Here is a 23,766-nt window from a genome sequence, read left to right as displayed (position 1 = left end):
TTCTTTTATTCCTATGATTTTGCCATATTTACCATTATCCAATCAAGTGATTATTGCTCCCATATGAGAAGAAGCAACAAAAGAAAGAGTACTGTATATTTTCATTAGTGATTTGTTTACACATCTATACTAATGACAACACAATTCTGCAACCTATTTGTTTCAATGTATAAAATGTAGAAACAACAAAATATATACCGTGGCTTCCTTGCTGCTGCTGCTGCTGCTGACTGTGTTAGAGGCAGCCTTCTGAGTTCAGGCTTCTTGTGGTCGGACTGAGGGGTGCCACCACTGGGCAACAGTACGCCTACACCACTGGCCACTGTACAATACACACATATAGCTGTATACCATGTTGCATACAAAATATGTTACATCTGGTCCATGTGTTGTCAGAGAAAATTGTCATTATGGTGAGATGTTTTTCTAAATACCTCTGTATGAAACATGTGATTTTGGTGTGACAACTTTTTAGTTCTGTTAGATGGCCTAATAAAATACTTTTCCTAACAGCTAAAAACTATTCAAGCGTCAAGCATTGGTTTTCAAGATTTTTAAAAAGTCTATTTTGAATTTCTAATTTTTAGCGTAGATGACCCCAAAAAGCAACAACTTTGTTATTTTAACAACTTTGCGGAAGAGAGACCTTTACCTGACCTGAAAAAGTTACTGAAAACAAGATGTGTTTGTGAAACACAATGTCCCCCTATAGATGTTTGACATTGTAGGATGACCTTGACCTTGTGAAGGATGACATTGACCTTTCACCACTCAAATGTGCAGCTCCATGAGATACACATGCATGCCAAATATCAAGTTGCTATCTTCAATATTGCAAAAGTATTCATAAAATAAGCGATTTGGTCCACATATATTTGACCTGTGACCTTGAAGGATGACCTTGACCTTCACCACTCAAAATGAGCAGCTCTATGAGATGCACATGCATGCCATCCAAATATCTAGTTTTCTAATCTCTATTGCAAAAGCATTCATAAAATAGCGATTTTGGGCCACATATAAATCATGACCGTCTGACCTTGAAGGATGACCTGACCTTTCACCACTCAAAATGTAGCTCTCAAGAGATACCATGCATGCCAAATATCAAGTTGCTATCTTCAATATTGCAAAAGTATTCATAAAATGAGCGATTTTGGCCACATATATTTGACCTCTGACCTTGAAGGATGACCTTGACCTTTCACCACTCAAAATGTGCAGCTTCATGAGATACCCATGCATGCCAACTATGAAGTTGATATCTTCAATATAGCAAAAGTTATTGCAAAATGTTAAAGTTGGCGCAAAAAGACAGACAGACCAACAGACAGACAGGGCAAAAACAATATGTCCCCCACTACTATAGTGGGGGACATAAAAAAACTGGTTTATAAGATGTTGTTTGAATGACCATGTATAAACACTATGCACAAAAAGCAATATCAGATGAACCCCAAACTCCCCACTGAAATAGCTATAATTTAGTGTAAACCTTTTAATTCTAGCTCTATTGCATTGAAAGCCTATGGCTGCATGGAACTCCTGTCAGTTTTTTTAGCAGAACCAGAACTAGGTGTCTATCTAAAGAACCCTCCCAGTGTGGATGGAACCCATTATCTACCTGTCACTAGGCAGGCACTGTATCCACTACCCCACTGTGACCCAGCCATAACTTACAATGAGTAGCACAGGAGGGGGAGGCTTGACACTGTACCCACTACTCCCACTGTGACCCAGCCATAACTTACAATGAGTAGCACCAGGAGGGGGAGGCTTGACACAGTATCCACTACCCCACTGTGACCCAGCCATAACTTACAATGAGTAGCACCAGGAGGGGGAGGCAGGCACTGTATCCACTACCCCACTGTGACCCAGCCGTAACTTACAATGAGTAGCACCATAGTGGGGTCATATGGTGAAATGATTGTTCACTTTTTGATAAAAGCAACAAACTTGGCACATTTGTAGATTTAAGTATTTTATTCAATTTAGCTATGGACCCATCTCCAATTTTCTAGATGGCGCCAAAATTTAGGAAATTACATTTTGCTGCCATATTGATTAAAATATTATGTTTTTGGCATTCAAATTAGCTGTTTTATGTTATTATTATTAAAATATGTTTCTACATGAAAAAATGAATTAAATATTGCATACAAGTCAAAATGGCTTCCAAAATGGCAGAATAAAGTACAAAAATAGGATTTTCCTACTCAAATCTATAATATCAATACTCGTTGAACGTATGTTATGTAAGCAAGTGTTTTTCTTTTTTTTTGTATTTACAGATACCTTCATTTGTATAATATTCTCAACATATTGTGTCAGTCCTTAAATAAGAAACAAGAGGGCCATGATGGCCCTGAATCGCTCACCTGACTCATTAAGATCAGATGAAAACTATGACCTCTATTGTCTACACAATGTTTTCTATGATTTGACCTAGTGATCTAGTTCCTGACTCTAGATGACCCAAATACAATCCAATCCAGATTTCATCAAGATAAACATTCTGACCACAGTTCATAAATATTGGATGAAAACTGTGACCTCTATTGTCAACACAAGGTTTTCTATTTATTTGACCTAGATTTTTACCCCAGATGACCCAAATACAATCCCACCCAGATTTCATCAAGAATTCTGACCAAATTTCATAAAGGTTGGATGAAAACTGTGATCTCTAATGTCTACACAAGGTTTTTTCTATTATTTGACCTAGTGACCTAGTTTTTGACCCCAGATAACCCAAATAAAATCCCAACCCAGATTTCATCAAGATAAACATTCTGACCAAATTTCATAAAGATTGGATGAAAACTGTGACCTCTATTGTCTACAGAAGGTTGTTCTATTATTTGACCTAGTGACCTTGTTTTGAACCCAGATGACCCAAATACAATCCCAAACCGGATTTCATCAAGATAAACATTTTGACCAAATTTCATCAAGATTGGATGCAAACTGTGACCTCTACTGTCTACACAAACAAATTGTTGACGGACGGACGCACGGACAACACGCAGCACGCACAACGGACGCCGGACATCACACGATCACATAAGCTCACCGTGTCACTCATGACAGGTGACCTAAATAATATGTGTCGGAGATAAACATGAACAGTTGTGGTTAAAATCCATAGAAACAAGGGCTGTTTGTAAAACATGCATACCCCCCTATATGGGCTATAAGTTGTAGTAGCAGCCATTGTGTGAATGGTGGTGGTGGTGGTGGTGGTGGTGTCGTAATAGTAGTAGTAGGTAGGTAGTAGTAGTAGTAGTAGAAGTAGTAGTAATAGTAGTAGTTAGTTAGTAGTAGTAGTAGTAGTAGTAGTAGTAGTAGTAGTAGTAGTAGTAGAAGTAGTAGTAGTAGTAGTAGTAGAAGTAGTAGTAGTAGACAGTAGTAGTTGTAGTAGTAGTAGTAGTAGTAGTAGTAGTGGTAGTAGTAGTAGTAGTAGTAGTAGTGGTAAAAGTAGTAGTAGTAGTGGCAGTAGTAGTAGAAGTAGTAATAGTAGACGTGGTGGTGGTGGTGGTGTGGTGGTGGTGGTAGGAGTACTAGTAGTAGTAAAAGTAGTAGTAGTAGTAGTAGTAGTAGTCGTAGTAGTAGTAGTTAGTAGTGGTAGTAGAAGTAGAAGTAGTAGTAGTAGTAGTAGAAGTAGTAGGTAGTAGTAGTAGTAGTAGTAGTAGTAGTAGTAGTAGTAGTATTAGCAGTAGCAGTAGCAAGTAGCAGCATACAAGACCAATACTTAAGAATGATCAAATGGGAAAAGGTAACATAGCACCGGCAGTAAATATGGGGCTCATTTACAGGTCAGATTTGGAATCTCTGCTGTAAAATGAGATTTTGAATGAATTAAAGGGAGGCAAATCTGTAATAAAAAGAACATGCATAAACCGTAGTTGTTTCCTTGTTTGAACCATGCTAAATCCTTACAAGTTTGGAAAGAATTGGATGAAAAATTTGGACTTAATTGCATAAACACCATTTTCTCAATTCAAGGGGAGGTAATTCTGTACTTCATGACCAATACTGCTCATTTTTTGTAGGGTTCGTGTCCTCATTGATATAAAGACACTGTGCAAATTTGGAAAGGATCGGACAAAAAATGTGGAAGATTTTTGAAAGTTTTCACAAAATAGGCGAATAAACATGCAAAGTTCAACGAGCTCCTGCGGCCATGTTTTTTTGACGAATCAAATTTCTTTGAACAACTTTTTCAGGGGAGCCCTCAAAGGTCATCCCTGTGAAATTTTTTGAAAATCTGATGAGCGGTTTCTGACAAGAAGATTTTTTAAGGTTTTTACCATATATGGTCATGGCGGCCATCTTGGTTATGTGATCAATTTTTTTTAACAATTCTTTTGTCCCATGACCTAGGGATGCTCCACATGAAATTTAGTTGAAATTGGCTCAATGGTTTAGTAGAAGAAGATGTTTACAAATTGTTTACGGACGGACGGACGGACGCCGGACACTGAGTGATCACAATAGCTCACCTCGAGCTATCGCTCAGGTGAGCTAAAAAACTGCATTCAACCAGTTCATTCTTCCAACCTTAAAGCTGCCTTAAAATCTAACCGCGGTCACATCCTCCACCACATATGGTGCTTGTATTCAGTGGAATTGTTCACTTTTTGATAAAAGCAACACACTTTGCTCATTGGTAGTTAAAGTTAAAAGTATTTAAGATAAAATAGGCTATGGACCCAATTTATATTTTCAAAATGGCCGCCAACCTATAACAAAAAGGAGGAAATATCGAGATGCTGACTTTTTGTTGTAATCTTTTACAAATCAAATGAAATATTACAATTATTTATTACTAATTATGCTGATTATCAAAAATCTTTGCAAGAAAAACATTTATTATAAGTATTTTGTTCATTTTGCACTTTTTATAAGGTCAAAAAGTCATTTTTTGGGTCATTTTTTGGGGATGAAATTATGCTTTTTTGGCAAATATTCATTTACTTTAATAACAAATAAATCCGTAAAGCAGATTATCATGGTCCGAGAGCCCACTGGTGTTCATGGCAAGTTTTGAGGCCAAGAACTTTTGTGTTTACTTGAAAAGAGAATAATATATGCTTCCAGAAAACCCATTTCTTAAGTGTCACAGCCGTGCATATCTATGATTTGTTAGGGTAAACTCACTCAAAATCGAAAGTTTTCCCTTTGATATCTGGAATAATTAAATAAATAGACATTTTCAGTCATGGGAATTTACCCATGGTTTCAGTTTTGGGATATTAAATAGGTATCCGAAACCTTTCTGATAATTCAGTAAAAAAAATAATTTTCCATGTATTTTTCTAAGTTAAAAACCACCAAATTTTGAATTTTAGTTTTGCAAATTTGCCCATTTTTACAAATTTAATTCTGTGAATTCTTTTAAAACATTTACAACATATTTGTCTAATCAGTGTTTTAAAAAACACACATATGGCCTCCTTGTTTCATTCCAACAACAACTTTTTATCAACATCTATTATTGATTTTGGGTTTAATGAATAAAATCACACACAAAACTGCAGATTTCTGAATAATTAGATATAATTAGATTTATAAGATGTGTGATCATTATAATAATCAAATATTGTTCGCATATATACAATTGCATATAAGATCACTCTAAACAAACAATGCAAATAAGATCACTCTAAACAAACAATGAAATGACCGCAGTGTTATTATAGGTCAAAACCACTATTTCTTACAGTTTATGTAGGTTAAAAACCACTAATTTTAAACTATTTTAGCTGTATTAGTCCATTTTTCAGGTTTTAGTTCCTCGAATTTTCACTCAACTGAAATAATTTTCAAAATAGTAGTCTAACTATTGTATTAAAAACAAACAAAAGGGGTCTCCTGATTTAATTGAAACATAAACATTTTAAATGACGACTTTTAGTGAGATTTCAGGAACAATATAAGAAATCAAACACAAAACTGCTGATTTCTGGAATAATTTGAGATAGTTAGATTTGTAACACATGTGATCACGATATTAATAAAAACTGTTCGTCTCTGTACATATGCGTATAACATAGCTCAAAACAAAACATTCCAATGAGTACAGTGTACTTGTAGGTTTAAATCCACTAACTTTTTTACATTTCTTGCTTTTTGAGTCATTTCACCTGATTCATTTGCGCGGTTTTTCATACAACAATTGCAAACTTGGTAAAGGAATTCGCAGAATTAAAATTTGAAAAGGGCAAATTTGCAAAAATAAAATGCGAAATTTGGTGGGTTTTAACTTTAAAAAAATACATAGAAAATTATTTTTTTTACTGAATTATCAGAAAGGTTTCGGATAGCTATTTAATACCCCAAAACTGAAACCATGGGTAAATTCCCATGACTGAAAATGTCTATTTATTTAATTATTCCAGATATCAAAGGGAAAACTTTCGATTTTGAGTGATTTTACCCTATTTTCGATGCCAAAAACAAAATATTTTTAATCAATTATGGCAGTACACATGTAATTTCCTAAATTTTGGCGGCCATCTTGAAAATGGCGGCCATATTGAAAATTGGAGATGGGGTCCATAGCTCAAATTGATCTACAATGTGCCAAGTTTGTTGCTTTTATCAAAAAGTGAACAATTACACTGAATACAAGCGCCATAAGATCCCGCTACCAGGAGGGGGAGGCTTGACACTGTATCCACTACCCCACTGTGACCCAGCCATAACTTACAATGAGTAGCACCAGGAGGGGGAGGCTTGACAGGCTGTTGTGCAGGGGTGGAGTGTTTCGGACTAGAGTTTGAGGCTTCCTCCCCAATGCTGAACATGGCTGCTGCCTCACTTCGTCTGTCTTTCATGGAGGTGAGTGGGGGCAGCGGGCATGAAGTCTCGCTCGCTGTGTACCTTCAAGGGGAGCTCACAATGATGGGCGGGGGAGGCCGAGGGCGCCTGGGCTGCCAGCGCAGGCACAGAGGTCACGGGCACTGCCGACCTTGCGGACTGGGAGGTCACTATCGGCGCTGGCAATGTTAACATAGCCTCTAAACTACTGTCCCGCGGGTTAAATGGTACTAAACAAGGGAGGAACAAAAACACAGCACTGTTACTAAACAGAACATCGAGCAAAATAAATAGGACACAACAATAAAAATACAAGATTAAAACAAACAACATTAACAAATAAAAATATCAGTGAAATAGATGGACGTGTCATGATAATGCACTTTGTCAATGGTTTGATTTTTTTTATAGAATGGAAACAAGACAATCATCAAACACAAACACAACTAGAGCTTTGTCACAGACGTGATGTATACCCCCAAGTGCCGCATTGACACAGACTATTTTGCATGCTGTCTTCACAAAACAAGAGAATCTAATTTATGGCGATTTTAAGAATTATTATGCCATTATTATTTATGGCCATTTTGACGCCCTGTCCAATGACTGTGAACAAAATTAATGTACAGAGTCATTTTAAAATCTCACAATAAATGAAAAAGTTATGGCCCGTACAAGCTCATTTATGGCCATTTTTCACTTTTGAACTCCAAGTGTGACCTTGACCTTGGAGATATCGACGTCATTCTTTTGCATGACACATCATCCAATGATTGTGAACAAATGTACCAGGAAATTTTAAAATCTCACAATGAATGACATAGTTATGGCCCGACAAGATCATTTATGGCCATTTATTACCTTTGAACTCACAGTGTGACCTTGACCTTGGAGATATTGACGTAATTATTTCGCCCGACACACCATCCAATGATGGTGAACAAATGTGCCAAATGATTTTAAAATCTCACAATGAATAAAAAAGTTATGGCCCCGGACAAGCTCATTTATGGCCATTTTTGACCTTTGAACTCAAAGTGTGACCTTGACCTTGGAGATATCATCGTAATTCTTTCACGTGACACACTGGCCAATGATGGTGAACAAATGTGCCAAATGATTTTTAAATCTCACAATGAACGACATAGTTATTGCCCGGACAAGATCATTTATGGCCATTTTTTATCTTTGAACTCAAAGTGTGACCTTGACCTTGGAGATATCGACGTAATTCTTTCGCGCGACACACCATCCAATGATAGTGAACAAATTTGCCAACTGATTTTAAAATCTCACAATAAATGATAAAGTTATGGCCTGGACAAGCATTTGACCTTTGAACCCCAAGTGTGACCTTGACCTTTGAGATATTGACGTACTTTTTTCACACGACACACCGTCCCATGACGGTTAACAAATGTACCCAGTTATTTTAAAATCTAACGATAAATGACATAGTTATGGTCCGGACAAACTTTTGGTTTAAAACACACTAAGTGACCCTGTGACCTAGTTTTTGACCCGGCATGACCCATATTCAAACTTGACCTATACATCATCTAGATACAACTTGTGACCAAGTTGGGACAGACCGACCGACAGACCGACAAAGTGACTCCTATATTGCCCCCATTACAAATGGTAATGACATATAATAAATAGAACAATAGATTTCAGACAGACCAACAAAGCAACGAATATGCTAACCCTTTTAGTGGATCCAAAAACTAATATATAGCACAAAACCACAATATAATAGACAAACCTAGAATTGATAGTTTAGGATAAAACCATAGCCAGCACCGTCGAGAAAAATTCTTTTATGTATCAATGAAACTGTTTCCGAACAAAATACATGTTATGTTTTAAATCTATTAATAAACAAATTGATAACAACTGTAGCTATATTTATCTTCTTAAACATTTCCAAGAGTGACTTGTTTTGTTCAATGTATTTCATCTGTGCTCTGAAAAAACTGGGCTTTATGCATGTGCATAAAGTGTCGCCCTAGATTAGCCTGTGTATTCTGAACAGGCTAATCAGGGATGACACTTTCTGCATAAATGGGATTTTTGCTAGAACAAAGACGTTCTCTAAATGAACAAGGGCCAGGGGTGTGATTGAGGCAGTCAGAGGGGAGGAAAATTCTGTCAACTGATTTTGACTACGTGAAAAGGCGCGCATAACGCAATAACAAGCCTTAAAACAGAAATTAAAATAAACAACTTCTTGAACTTCATTTCAATATTTCTTTATAAAAACCTGTTAAACTTCACATTTAACATACTGAGGATGCAAAGTAAACAGTATTTATTGTGATCAATAGCTGCAGTTTTTCAATGTATTGAATTACAGTAAATGGGCTAAATATAAACAAACACACTTGAGTGTTCTTCTTGTGTCAATGATGTATAAAACTGAGTTAAATTAATATATTTAATATAATTACCTTTTAATATCTTGCATTTCACATCTTCAGTCCAATGCAATTTCAGTTCACTGAACAGCGTGACAAACATAATAAAGCAGAATATGCATATGAATCTGATTATACACAGATCCACTAACATATAAATTAAATCATGTTTGTCTATTTCCATGTTCGAACAATACTCTTCTAAATTGTTTAAATTTGCGAGTAGACTGAACTCCAATTTGTAAACACTGGACCCTTCACACAAATTCACTGTGCACATTTCTAAACAAAATATGTGTTGCTTGTATCTAAAACGTAGTCTTTTTCGTTGACAAACACATTTCATTATTCCTATAAAACTATATGTTGTCAGTCGTTAATTTGATTGCTATTTGTCATTTCAATAATTTTAATTTTCGCTTCACAACGGCGCCATTTGCAAACGAATCAGCTTAGAAATACTAAACACATTTTAAGAAACCAATTTTAATTGTAAGATTGGGAAACGACAGCCAATTATATCGCTCGTTTTAAAAATGCTTACTAGGGAGAATCTACCAGTGTAAAATGCAAAGAGATTTCGCGGGCCGGGAATATTTCGGGCCGCTTATGAAATACGTCCGCGGAATCGGTGGTACCCCCTCTCCCCCACATTTTTTAATGAATTTACAAGAATCTCAGAAGTGACCCCCGGGACAACCCGATCCGCGGAAATCCGCGGAAAAATCACACACCTGAGGGCTGTTTGTAAAACATGCATGCCCCCCATATGGGCTGTCAGTTGTAGTGGCAGCCATTGTGTGAATATGTTTTTTGTCACTGTGACCTTGACCTTTGACCTAGTGACCTGAAAATTACTAGGGATCATCTGCCAGTCATGATCAATGTACCTATGAAGTTTCATGATCCTAGGTGTAAGCATTCTTGAGTTATCATCCGGAAACCATTTTACTGTTTCGAGTCACTGTGACCTTGACCTTTGACCTAGTGACCTGAAAATTACTAGGGATCATCTGCCAGTCATGATCAATGTACCTATGAAGTTTCATGATCCTAGGTGTAAGCATTCTTGAGTTATCATCCGGAAACCATTTTACTGTTTCGAGTCACTGTGACCTTGACCTTTGACCTAGTGACCTGAAAATCAATAGGGGTCATCTGCCAGTCATGATCAATGTTCCCATGAAGTTTCATGATCCTAGGCCTAAGCATTCTTGAGTTATCATCCGGAAACCATCTGGTGGACAGACGGACCGACATGTGCAAAACAATATACCCACTCTTCTTTGAAGGGGGGCATAAAAATATCATAAAAGCAGAAAGTGTCGTCCCTGATAAGCCTTTATGCACATGCATTAAGCCCAGTTTTGCCAAAGCACGGCTCATTCCGTTGTAACACCATGCTCTACCTACCTGTGGTCCTGTTCTGAGGCTTGGGGTTGGCCACAGGGCTAGGCCGGTCAGGCTGCTGAGGTAGAGAGTGCATCACTGGACGAACTGAAAACAGCAAACCCTCAATTAGCATGCTGCTGAACAATGCATGAGGGATTGTAGGGTTCATGGAACCATCTACCTTAGATGCAACTTTAAGTTCATGCAATGTTTACATTTATGGTATCTATTAATTGAGATCCTTTAAACTCCTTCAATTTGTTCTCTATAAATTGTGATCCATCAACTACTTTAATTTGTTCTCAAGTATTTGATCAGGAACACTTTGACCTGGCCCACAAGACGACTACAACAGATTGACTTTCATACGGCTAAAAATTATCACAATGGCAATTAATCAAATAATTGATTTATGTACATAACAAGCATTATGAAAATGAATAATTTTAGTTGTGTACTGAGGTAACACTTCATCAATACCATCTGCTATATCCTTCTTGACTGGTACACTGTTGGTGGTGGCAACACCTGCACCAGAGGAATGAGAAACAGCAGGAACTTTGGCCGGTGGATTGTTGACAGTCTTGCGGTCAGGAAGCGAGTCCTTTGTCACATTTATCATTGAGGCGGAGTTCTGAGCTCCCGGTGTGGGTCGACTGCCGTAAGACATCTTCACATTGGGAGAAAATGTCTGAAACATACCAGATATCTGTTTTTAACAAAGATATTTTAAACATTTTGTGCAGATGAAAATGTTGTGCCAATTTATTGTGTATTGGGTGCATGCAAAACATGGCAAGTTGTAATGGCTTCCTGGTTCCTACATTTGGCTTCACTTCAGACAGTCCTGATTTGCACTCAAGCTGTGCAATTTTTACCTTCAGATAAGAACATATAGTAGCCTCGCTCTAGAATAACAAACAGGGCTCAATGCATGTGCATTAAGTGAATTTCCAGATACTTCAATGAATGAACTTCCTTCAACTTAAAAATATCATAAAAGCTGAAAGAGTTTTCTCTATTAAATCTGTGCAGACTCCACAGGTTTATCTGGGACGATTCTTTAGGCCCATGCATTAAGCCTCCGTTTCCCAGAGCGCTCGTATGTTTCAAGTAAGAAGCTACAGCTAGCAGCATACCAAATGGGCTCACATCCATATTGATAGGACAAGAGGGCCTGAAAGGCCCAAAGTGGTTCACAGCCCAAGATATTATAAGTAGAAATGTTCTGACAAAGTTTCTATAGTGAACTATAAATGTAACTTTTCGAGTCCTAACTCGAGTTTTTTTTTAAAGCCATATATTATAAGGATAACTTCCCTGCGCCCTGGCGAACATGGTTTTCAACAGACTAGAACTATAATTCCGAAGTAATCCAAGATATCGTTATATCAAATGTTCTGACCAAGTTTCATGATTGGAAAATAAATGTGACTTTTAGAGTGTTGTTAAGTTTTTACTATAGCCATGGTGGCCATGTTTTTCAACCAACCTGAACCATTTTCAAACTCCTCCAAGATATCTTTCGGGCAAATCTTCTAACCAAATTTCATGAAGATCAGACAATAAATGTGGACTCTTAAGAGTGTTAACAAGGTTTTACAATTCTGTATAAGGAAAAATGCTCCGCCCCTAGCGGCAAAGTTTTACAAGCAACCTGAACCATTTTCGAACTCGTCCAAGATATCATCGGGACAAAGCTTTAGACCAAGTTTCATGATGATTGGATAATAAATGTGGCCTACGTGTATGTGTTAACAAGGTTTTATTATAGCCATTTAAGGAACAAGAGCTGTGTTTTTGAAACACAATGCCCACTACTGTGCCACTTTGAAGCCATATATTTGAACTTTGACTGTGAAGGATGACCTTGACCTTTCACCACTCAAAATGTGCAGTTCCATGAGATGCACATGCATGCCAAATATCAAGTTGCTATCTTAAATATTGCAAAAGTTATGACCAAGGTTAAAGTTTTGGGACAGACACACAGATACAATGACAGATAGACACGCCCAAAAACAATATACCCCCGATCATTCGATCCTGGGGCATAAAAATGCCCCTCCTCCTGGCGGCCATGTTTTTTTACCAACTGGAACCATTTTCGCACTCGTCCAATATATCATTGGAACACATTTTCTGACCAAATTTCATAGAGATCCGACAATAAATGTGGACAATGTTGTGTTAACACTTGTTAATGAGTGTTAACAAGGCAAATGTTGACGCCGCACAACGCACAAGTAACGACAGACAAAAAGCGATCACAAAAACTGACCATGAGCACATTGTGCTAACGTGAGCTAAAAATGGAACAAAGATATAAAATATGGGGTATGATCAATATACCATAAACAGGACTTACCTTCTTTGGACCCAACTTTGCTTTCTGTTTCTTGGGAGATCCTAAAAGTCAAAGATCATATATTGAGACAATCGGACCAAGATGGTTCCATTTTAGTTTCCAGGTAATACTTTTGTATCAGATGGTTTTGTGTGAACATTTAATTTATATCAGATGGCTTTAATGAAATGTGTTTTAATGAGATTGTTAATTTTTTTATAACAATGAGTGTGACATAGACGCTACAATATTATATAAAATATTTAAGTCGTGTACTAAAATCTGTGAACAACTCACTTTTACTTAAGATATTGAAGTTGTCTACTAAAATCTGTGAACAACTCACTTTTACTTTTATTTAAGTTATTGAAGTCGTCTACTAAAATCTGTGAACAACTCACTTTAACTTTTATTTAAGATATTGAAGTTGTCTACTAAAATCTGTGAACAACTCACTTTTACTTTTATTTAAGATATTGAAGTCATTTATCAAAATCTGTGAACAACTCACTTTTAAGTATAGGTTACTTAAATACATTAATTTAAACCTTGTAGCAATTGTGAATACACACTAAACTAAAGCTTTGTCACAGACGTGACGTATACCCCCACATGCTGCATTGACACAGACTATTTTGCATGCTGTCTTCACAAAACAAGAAAAGCTAATTTATGGCGATTTTTAAGAATTATTATGCCATTAACATTTATGGCCATTTTGACCTTTGAACTCTTGAATTCTTTCGCATGACACGCCGTCCAATGACTGTGAACACAATTACTGTACAGAGTCATTTTAAAATCTCACAATGAATGACATAGTTATGGCCCGGACAAGATCATTTATGGCCATTTTTACCTTTGAACTCAAATTGTGACCTTGACCTTGGAGATATCGACGTAATTCTTTTCTGCAACACACCGTCCAATGATGGTGAACAAATGTGCCAAATAATTTTAAAATCTCACAATGAAAGACATAGTTTTGGCCTGAACAAGCTCATTTATGGCCATTTTTGACCTTTAAACTCAAAATGTGACCATGACGATATCAACGTCCAATGACTCTGAACAAATGTGCCAAATGATTTAAAAATCTCACAATGAAAGACATAGTTATAGCCCGGACAAGCTCATTTATGGCCATTTTTGACCTTTGAACTCAAAGTGTGACCTTGACCTTGGAGATATCGTCGTAATACTTTCGCGCGACACACCGTCCAATGACTGTGAACAAATGTGCCAAATGATTTAAAAATCTCACAATAAATGACATACATGTAGTTATGGCCCGGACAAGCTCATTTATGGCCATTTTTGACCTTTGAACTCAAAGTGTGACCTTGACCTTTGAGATATCGACATAATTCTTTCGCGCGACACATCGTCCAATGATGGTGAACAAATGTGCCAAATAATTTTAAAATTCTCACAATGAACGACATAGTTATGGCCCGAACAAGCTCATTTATGGCCATTTTTGACCTTTGAACTCAAAGTGTGACCTTGACCTTTGAGATATCGACATAATTCTTTCGCGCGACACATCGTCCAATGATGGTGAACAAATGTGCCAAATAATTTTAAAGTCTCACAATAAACGACAAAGTTATGGCCCGGACAAGCATTTTACCTTTGAAATCCAAGTGTGACCTTGACCTTGGAGATATCGACGTAATTCTTTTGTGCGACACACCGTCCCATGATGGTGAACAAATGTACCATTTTAAATGTCATTTTAAAATCTAACAAGAGCTGTCTCCATCGGAAGACATATGCCCCCAAAAAACGCTTGTTCTAAAGCTTAACGCAGATTTCGAAACCTAAACGCGGACCCTAAGTTCAAGGTCAAGGGGGCCAAAATTTGTGTGAGTATGGAAAGGCCTTGTCCATATACAGATGCATACCAAATATGCAGGTTACATCTGAAGCAACATAGAAGTTTTGAGCATTTTTCGAGCGGAAACGCAATTTTTTTATGATTCAAGGGCCGTAACTCAAGAGTGCCTGGGTAAATTTGGCTGATTATCGAACTTGACCTAGATGTTATTGCCTTACACATTTTCATGAAGTTTGGCGAAGATCCTATGACATTTGCTCGAGTTATTGAGTGGAAACAAGAAAAAAACCAATATTATGATGATTTAAGGGCCGTAACTCAAGAGTGCCTCGGTAAATTTGGCTGATTATCAAACTTAACCTAGATTTCATAGTCTTACACATTTTTATGAAGTTTAGCGGAAACGAGAAAAAACCTCAATTTTTCAATGATTCAAGGGCCGTAACTCAGGAGTGTCTTGGTCAATTTGGCTGATTATCGAACTTGACCTAGATGTTATTGCCTTACACATTTTCATGAAGTGTGGCGAAGATCCTATGACATTTGCTCGAGTTACAAAATGTATTGAGCAGAAACAAGAAAAAACCCAATTTTACGATGATCCAAGGGCTGTTACTCAAGAGTGTCTGGGTCAATTTGGTCGATTATGAACCTTGACCTAGATATTATTGCCTTACACATTTTCATGAAGTTTGGTAAAGAGCCTATGAAATTTGCTCGAGTTATTGAGCGGAAACGAGAAAAAAAACAAATTTTACGATGATTCAAGGGGTGTAACTCAGCAGTGTCTGTGTCAATTTGGCTGATTATCGAACTTGACCTAGATGTTATTGTCTTGCACATTTTCATGAAGTTTGGTGAAGATCTGATAACAATTGCTCAAGTTACTGAGCGGAAACGAGAAAAAGCCAATTTTACGATGATTCAAGGGCCGTAAATCAAGAGTGTCTGGGTCAATTTGGCTGATTATCGAACTTGACCTAGATGTTATTGCCTTACACATTTTCATGAAGTTTGGTGAAGATCGGATGACAATTGCTTGTCTTATTGAGCGGAAACTAATCCGGACGGACTTACTGACTGACGGACGGTGCGATTTTAATATGCCCCCAGAACCTATGTTCTGGGGGCATAATGACAAATGACATAATAAAACTTGACCTAGACATCATCTAGATACAACTTCTGACCAAGTATTGTGAAGTTCAGATTACATTTTCGGGACAGACAGACAGACAAAGTGACTCGTATATAGCCCCGATTACCAGTAATGGGGGTATAATAACACATCTCATGGATACTCACTTCAATTCAAACATTGAATGGTGGAGATTCAAAAATCTGTATTCGAACAGTATGAAAATTTTGTATACTATGTAAACGGTATTTACACTCTGTACAATTGTGGATAAAGTTCTCTTAAGTTTTACCGTTGTGGCACTTTTAGAAACATAGTAAATGGTCGTCCAACACTTTGGTAATAGTGGATACTGCATAACCAGTATTTACAGTTACATTGCACTATTGTGGAAACCTGTAAATGGTATTTAAAAACCTTGGGTACATGTGTAAAGGACTTTGATTACCTTCGTAATTGAGGCTACTCTGTAAACTAGAGCTTTGTCACAGACGTGACGAAAACCCCCACATGCCGCATTGACACAGAATATTTTGCATGTTGTCTTCACAAAAAACAGCAGACACCATGCTCAATGATTAAAACGCATTAAGTGACCCCGTGACCTAGTTTTTGACCCGGCATGGCCCATGTTCCAACTTGACCTAAACATCATTTAGATACAACTTCTGACCAAGTTTTGTGAAGCTCTGATGAAAACTACTTGAATTAGAGAGCGGACACCATGCTCAATGTTTAAAACGCCCTAAGTGACCCAGTGACCTAATTTTTGACCCAGCATGACCCATATTTGAACTTAACCTAGACATCATCTAGATACAACTTCTGACCAAGTTTGGTGAAGATCGGATGAAAACTACTTGGACAAGACTATAGTCAAGCAATATAAGTCCCCTACCGACTCCACCATTGTCAGAAATTCCAGATTTTTTAAAATATATATTTGTTGCCATAGCAACCAATTTTTTTTATTTAGGAACAAAATGAAATGACGTGCATAATGTCCATATTGCCATCTATCCATGTTTCAAGTAACATGAAAAAATATTTAGAACTTTAAAAGTTATCGCAGGATCCAGAAAACCACCATTTTCAGCAGTATGTCTAGTCTATTTGTTGCCATAGCAACCAGAATTTTTGACGTCGGAACGAAATGAAATGACATGCATAATGTCCATATTGCCATCTATCCATGTTTCAAGTTACATGAAAAAATATTTAAAACTTTAAAAGTTATCGCAGGATCCAGAAAACCACCATTTTCAGCAGTATGTCTAGTCTATTTGTTGCCATAGCAACCAGAATTTTTTTACGTCAGACCTACCATCTATCCATGTTTCAAGTTTCATGAAAAAAAATTAAGAACTTTAAGTTATCGCAGGATCCAGAAAAACCACCATTTTCAGCAGTATTTCTTGTCTATTTGTTGCCATAGCAACCAGAATTTTTGATGAGGAATGAAATGACGTGCATAATGTCCATATTGCCATCTATCCATGTTCCAAGTTTCATGAAAAAATATTAAGAACTTTTAAAGTTATCGCAGGATCCAGAAAAGTGTGACGGACTGACAGAAACCATAAGTCCCCTCCGGTGAAACCGGTAGGGGACTAATGAGAGCGGACGGATGAAAACTACTTGAATTAGAGAGCGGACATCACGCTGAATGTTAAAAAACGCACTTCGTGACCCCATGACCTAGTTTTCGGCCCGGCATGGCCCAGGTTAAAACTGGGCCTAGAGATCATCTGGATAAAACTTCTGACCGAGTTTGGTGAAGATCTGATGAAAACTACTTGAATTAGAGAGCGGACACTCAATACAGACTGACCGACAGACAAGTTCACTCCTATATACCCCCCATAACTTTGTTTGTGGGTAAATTATTTTTTAACATTGTGATATAAGATGATGCTAATCAAACAGTATTCAATCATACATGTAGTAGCCAGTGTGGATACTTAGAATATGTTTTTCAATTATTGTTATATTGATTATTTTGCAACTGTATAAAGCATCGTAGCCATTGTTTATACTTTGTTAATCTTTTAACACAATGAGCCATTGTTTAACAGTATTCAAACATGGTAGCCAATCTGGAAACTCCGTAAATGGTCTTTCAACAATGTGATAATTATGGGTAGTCAGCAGTATTCCAAACTTGTGTTAAATTCTCAAAACAGTGTTAAAACACTGTAGCTCTCAAGGATACTTGGTGAAAGATGTTCAAATATTGTGATAATTATAAATGTTTCAGAAATTGGATTTGATTTGTAGCGTGTATCATGGCTCGAAGTACAAGACAATTGTAGCAAATTTGGATAAAGGTTTTCAAAGATTGTTTTCAACATAATTCTAGATATCCAGTTATTTTTAAGATTTTAAATCCTGGCAACATGTACGTGTTGACATTCAGAAAAACAAACAAAAAAACATGGTGAGAATGGTAGTCAGTAAAAAGTACTCTAATATTTAAGCCATCGAAGGTTTATGTATTTAGAAAACTTCTTTGGTTAACAGCGATTGTTGTGGCAAGTTAGTTACAGGTATTCAAACTTTGTACCAATTATTGACACCATGGAAACGGTATTCAAACATGTTATCAATTGTGGATTCTTGGGTGTTATTTTTTGCTGTTTTAAACAGTATTTCAGTCAAATCATAGGGGTCAATTTACCAACTTGCTCTTTCCTGGGTTAACTGGTGTACCAGTACTAAGTGCATATACTTATGCCAACAACCATTTAGAGTTTAGAGAATTGTCATAGAAGACTTCGTGAACAATCCCCACTGTTGTGTCCAGGTATCTAACCGGAGATCCTCTTTAATTTGTAGTCCGGCACTCTACCATCTAAGCTAGCCTGCCCGGTCACTCAACAGTATTAAAACATTGTAGCTAGTATTTATACTTAGCAAATGGTTTTCAAACTTTGTGACAATGGTGAATTCTTAATTAACAGTATTCAAACATCGTAACGATTGTGGATACAGTTATCATCTTGGTTATAGTGGATTTTTAGTAAACTATATCAAAGCCATAGTGGATACTCAATAGTTTTCAATTTTTGTGGGAAATGTCCATTGCGATGTTTGATTCTCAGTTAACAGTATGATTTTGTTTTAGAACTTCCGGATACTCAATAGATGTTTTTTAAACACTGTAATAATTGTAGATATTTGTTTCCAAGCATTGTAGCCATTGTGGAAACTCGGTATTAAGTTTTTTTCAAATGTTGTGATTATGGTGTATTCTCTATCAACTGTTTCCAAACATTGCAGCCATTTATCTAACTTGTTAATGGTGAATTCTCTATAAACTGTTTCCAAACATTGCAGCCATTTATCTAACTTGTTGTGTATTCTCAATAAACTGTTCCAAACATCGCAGCCATTTATCAAACTTGTAAATGGTGTTTTCTCAATAAACTGTTTCCAAACATTGCAGCCATTGTGGATATTAAATAAAAGGTGTTCAAACGGTATGATAATGGTGAATTCTCAGTATTATCAAGACTTTCCAGCCATAGCGGATACTCTGTTATTGTTTTCGAACATTGTAGCAATAGAGGATACTCGGTTATTGGCTTTCAAACATTGCACCCACACTTGATACTCGGTCATGTTTTTTTCCAAGATTGTAACCATTGAAGATCTGTTGAAAATGGTGATGTATTGTGAATTTTCAGTAAATACTATTTATTCACTGTAGTAAAGGTTGATACCTAATTGAAAGGAAACAATGAAGTTGATTGTCAATGGTTAATCAAACACAATTGTGATGCAAGGTAAGTTATTTAAACACTGTTGTAATGTACGATATATTTTTTTGACGTTTTCTGTTTTTCTTCAATGTTGTGGTATTGACCAGTTGCAAATCAAGGATATGCACAAAATTAAGGTTAATTTTCTGGTGTAAATAGCACATGGATGTATTTATCTAAGTGATATACATTAGAATCCTAAACTTCAACAAGAGCTGTCTCCATAGGATGACATATGCCCCCAAAAAACGCTTTGATAGAAGTTATGAGCATTTTTCGAAACCTAAATGTGGACCCCAAGTTCAAGGTCAAAGGGGTCAAAATTTGTGTGCGTATGGAAAGGCCTTGTCCATATACACATGCATACCAAATATGAATGTTACATCTGAAGCAAGATAGAAGTTATGAGCACTTTTCGAAACCTAAACGCGAAGTGTGATGGACAGTGCCATCACTATATGCCCTCCTTGAGGGGCATAAAAAATGTATCAAAAAGGCAGAGCATTGATGTTGCACATGCAACTGGTCAAATCCGTGCATTCCTTGTAATTCAATCAAATTTTTTTTTTTATCAATTCTTAATTTGACTTGTATAACATACAGTAAACACAGATGGCGATATCCTTTAACAAAGAAAGGTGTTTTTTTGCAGCAGTATTTCCTCACCACATTCATGACACATATTTCATAGATATTGCTCTAGATAAATTACACCATTCAAAGAAAAGACACTTCCAAACCATGCGGCCGAGTGCAAAATGTGTTCACCTTGTTGGCCTTGACGTGTGGGAGATGAAAGACAAACCCATCTAGGCATGATTACTCATGCCAACAGGTCATTATACAGAGACAAAAAGGATAACAATTTTATTATCTTTATTTTATGATTTACGGATAAAAATGCTGATGATTTACTATGAAAATCTATAAAATGACTATTTACAGCAATATGATGAATGGATAATGATACAATACAAAACTGACAAAATGTAAAATGGATACAAACATAATCATGATTAATTTAATGTTTTTCTGTACAACTCAAAATATATTTTAACATTTAACCACACATTCTAGATTTACATGACAAGAAACACAATCTTAACAACTACAAACAGATAAGCTTGCTTTGAAATACACTAATGAAACAAACTATAAGGTACAAAGAATTAACACAACTCCAAGTTGACAATTTAGCAATACAAGCCAATGCAAAAAGCAGCCGTTTCCTTTTAAACTGCAATGAAAAATATATAATTTTTTTTGTTCAATTAACAATATATAAAGATAATACCAGTAATTAGCAAAACAGGAGATTAAGCCTTAGGAGTGCACAAAAGTGTCAACTTTGAGATCAGCCAGATTACCTTTTCTTGCCACCTTTGGTGTTGATATTGACAATGCAGACATCTTGTCCTGCTTATCAACAATCAGATTTCAAATGCATATCACTGTCACATGATTTAGTAAAATGAATTTTGAGTTGCACAGAAACAACGAGACAAGCAACCTTAAATCACATCATTTAATCATATGAACTAAATTTTATTAAGTAATAGTTTTGTTATGCATCATTTTAATGTTCAATTCTATGTTGCACACCAACAAATCTGCGGAGTACAATGAGAATTTGAACTGAAACCTCCTACAGACCAATGACACTGCTGAGGGACAAGTCCAGCCCATTAAGGCTGGTCTCAAGGTGAACACATTCTGCACTCAGGCTGTACATGGTTGCATACAAATATCTAATGAAATTGACTGGTGGCACTTATCATTATATGCAACATATTTGATGATACTAAAAATACTCTCACATTCTCCAATCATGCCAAACATAGAAACAGTGCTATAATTTAAAGAGACACCAGCAATTTCAGACAAAATACAAACAAATGTGATTTAACATTTGGACTGAAGCAGACACCTTTGGTTCAATGGTTTATGCATGTTTATTGCGACGTTGTACAAGTGTTTCAGCAAGAAATATATAAATATTGCCCGTTAATAGTCAGAGAAAGTGTGATAAGGATTTGGGAGACTTCCTTACTGAAACATTTGAAGCTGGTTTATATGCTATTTTCCCATTACAGGCTTCTAAAAGTTTATTAAATGAACATTGGATAAAAGCATCTTTTTCCAAACATACCTGTTGTGTGGAATTAACAAGAGTATAGTACACAAAAGCACATTAACTTGGTCCAGCCAGCAATGTTTTGTTACATACAGGTGTGGCAATTAAAATAAACAGTGAATACAAACATTTATTTTTTTTACTTAAGCTTAAGTTCCTATTTACTGATTCATATAAACTTTTGTTAACTTACTTTAATGTGTTGTCAAAGAAAATGTTTTGGATATTCTGTGGTAGGCACACACATTTCATCATGAAGCCGTCAGATCTGATCTGACATTTGTATGATATGGGTAGGAACAGTTTATGAATGTGGGCCGATGCAGCCTAACCTGAATCGGACATGTCACTGGAATCAGATTCACTGGATGAGCTGGAGTTGGAAGAGGAATCACTGTCAGAGCCACTACTGCTGCTTGAAGACAGTCGACTGGCACCCGCATCTCCCTCCTTACCATCTGCAAATAAGCACAAGTAAAGTTGAACAGGAAAAGCCATTCACATGAAGTTACATGTTCAGGCTAACAGCACATCCTAAATGAATGGAAGAAAGAGGAGCAGTGAGATAAAACTAGTTTCAATCTCAAAATTACAACCAAAGGATTAATCCTATTAATATCCTCCCCACCCCAAAATAATTAAATATTGTTTCATAAAGAAAACTCCTATGATTACTATATCTAAATTTTATTTCAATTACATCCAATACATTATATAACAAGAGGGCCTGAAAGGCCCAAGGTATCCCCCGCAACATATGCTTTGTTTGAGGATATGTGCAAATTGGACGGATGAACATAATGATAGATGGACGGACGAAGGACAATAACACAAAACTAAGACAAAGGAAGGTTCTTAAAAGATATGGCTCCGGACACAAAAGTGCCGGACAGCGCCAAAACAATATAGGCGCGGGAATATATTCATACCAAGTTTCAAAGAAATCCGCCAAAGTGCTTCCAAGATATGGCTCCGGACACAAAAATGCCTATTGTAAAAATCATTTTTTCAAGATACAAAGGGCCATAAGTCTGTTTTTAACAGATGGTGTACAATGCCATTTGGCGTGCATCATCCTCTTATGCACATATATATATACTCATACCAAGTTTAAATGAAATCCGTCAAAGCACTTCCAAGATATGGCTCCGGACACAAAAGTGCCTATAGTAAAAAGCATTTTTTCAAGATACAAAGGGCCATAAGTCTATTTTTAACAGATGGTGTACAATGCCATTTGGCGTGCATCATCCTCTTATGCATATATATACTCATACCAAGTTTCAATGAAATCCGCCAAAGCACTTCCAAGATATGGCTCCGGACACAAAAGTGCCTATAGTAAAAAGCATTTTTTCAAGATACAAAGGGCCATAAGTCTGTTTTTAACAGATGGTGTACAATGCCATTTGGCGTGCATCATCCTCTTATGCACATATATATATACTCATACCAAGTTTAAATGAAATCCGCCAAAGCACTTCCAAGATATGGCTCCGGACACAAAAGTACCTATAGTAAAAAGCATTTTTTCAAGATACAAAGGGCCATAAGTCTGTTTTTAACAGATGGTGTACAATGCCATTTGGCGTGCATCATCCTCTTATGCATATATATACTCATACCAAGTTTCAATGAAATCCGCCAAAGAACTTCCAAGATATGGCTCCGGACACTAAAAAGCATTTTTTCAAGATACAAAGGGCCATAAGTCTGTTTTTAACAGATGGTGTACAATGCCATTTGGCGTGCATCATCCTCTTATGCATATATATACATGTACTCATACCAAGTTTAAATGAAATCCACCAAAGAACTTCCAAGATATGGCTCCGGACACAAAAGTGCCGGACGGACGGAGGGACAGCCGGACGGACAACGCCAAAACAATATCCCTCCGCCTCTGGCGGGG

At 36.7% G+C, this 23,766-nt stretch overlaps 1 protein-coding gene across 9 annotated transcripts in view; it reads right to left on the bottom strand.

The window, feature by feature from the left end:
• Nucleotides 1-204: 204 nt before the first annotated feature.
• The window catches only part of LOC127839436 (bromodomain-containing protein 2-like), a 65,102-nt gene continuing 41,540 nt past the window's right edge, over nt 205-23,766 (bottom strand). For 8 of the 9 annotated variants that reach the window (XM_052367815.1, XM_052367813.1, XM_052367807.1 and 5 more), the window contains exons 14-19: nt 22,187-22,312; nt 13,003-13,043; nt 11,115-11,325; nt 10,656-10,739; nt 6,716-7,055; nt 205-322 (exon numbers count right to left, since the gene is read on the bottom strand). In XM_052367815.1, coding sequence (XP_052223775.1) covers nt 6,823-7,055; nt 10,656-10,739; nt 11,115-11,325; nt 13,003-13,043; nt 22,187-22,312 — 695 coding nt within the window. In that variant the 3' untranslated portion in view covers nt 205-322; nt 6,716-6,822. The remainder of the gene's footprint in view (nt 323-6,715; nt 7,056-10,655; nt 10,740-11,114; nt 11,326-13,002; nt 13,044-22,186; nt 22,313-23,766) is intronic. The other variant, XM_052367814.1, reaches the window with a different exon arrangement.

This window comes from Dreissena polymorpha, chromosome 7 (assembly GCF_020536995.1).
Source record: "Dreissena polymorpha isolate Duluth1 chromosome 7, UMN_Dpol_1.0, whole genome shotgun sequence".
NCBI lineage: Eukaryota > Metazoa > Mollusca > Bivalvia > Myida > Dreissenidae > Dreissena > Dreissena polymorpha.
This window is presented reverse-complemented; position numbering and strand designations above follow the sequence as displayed.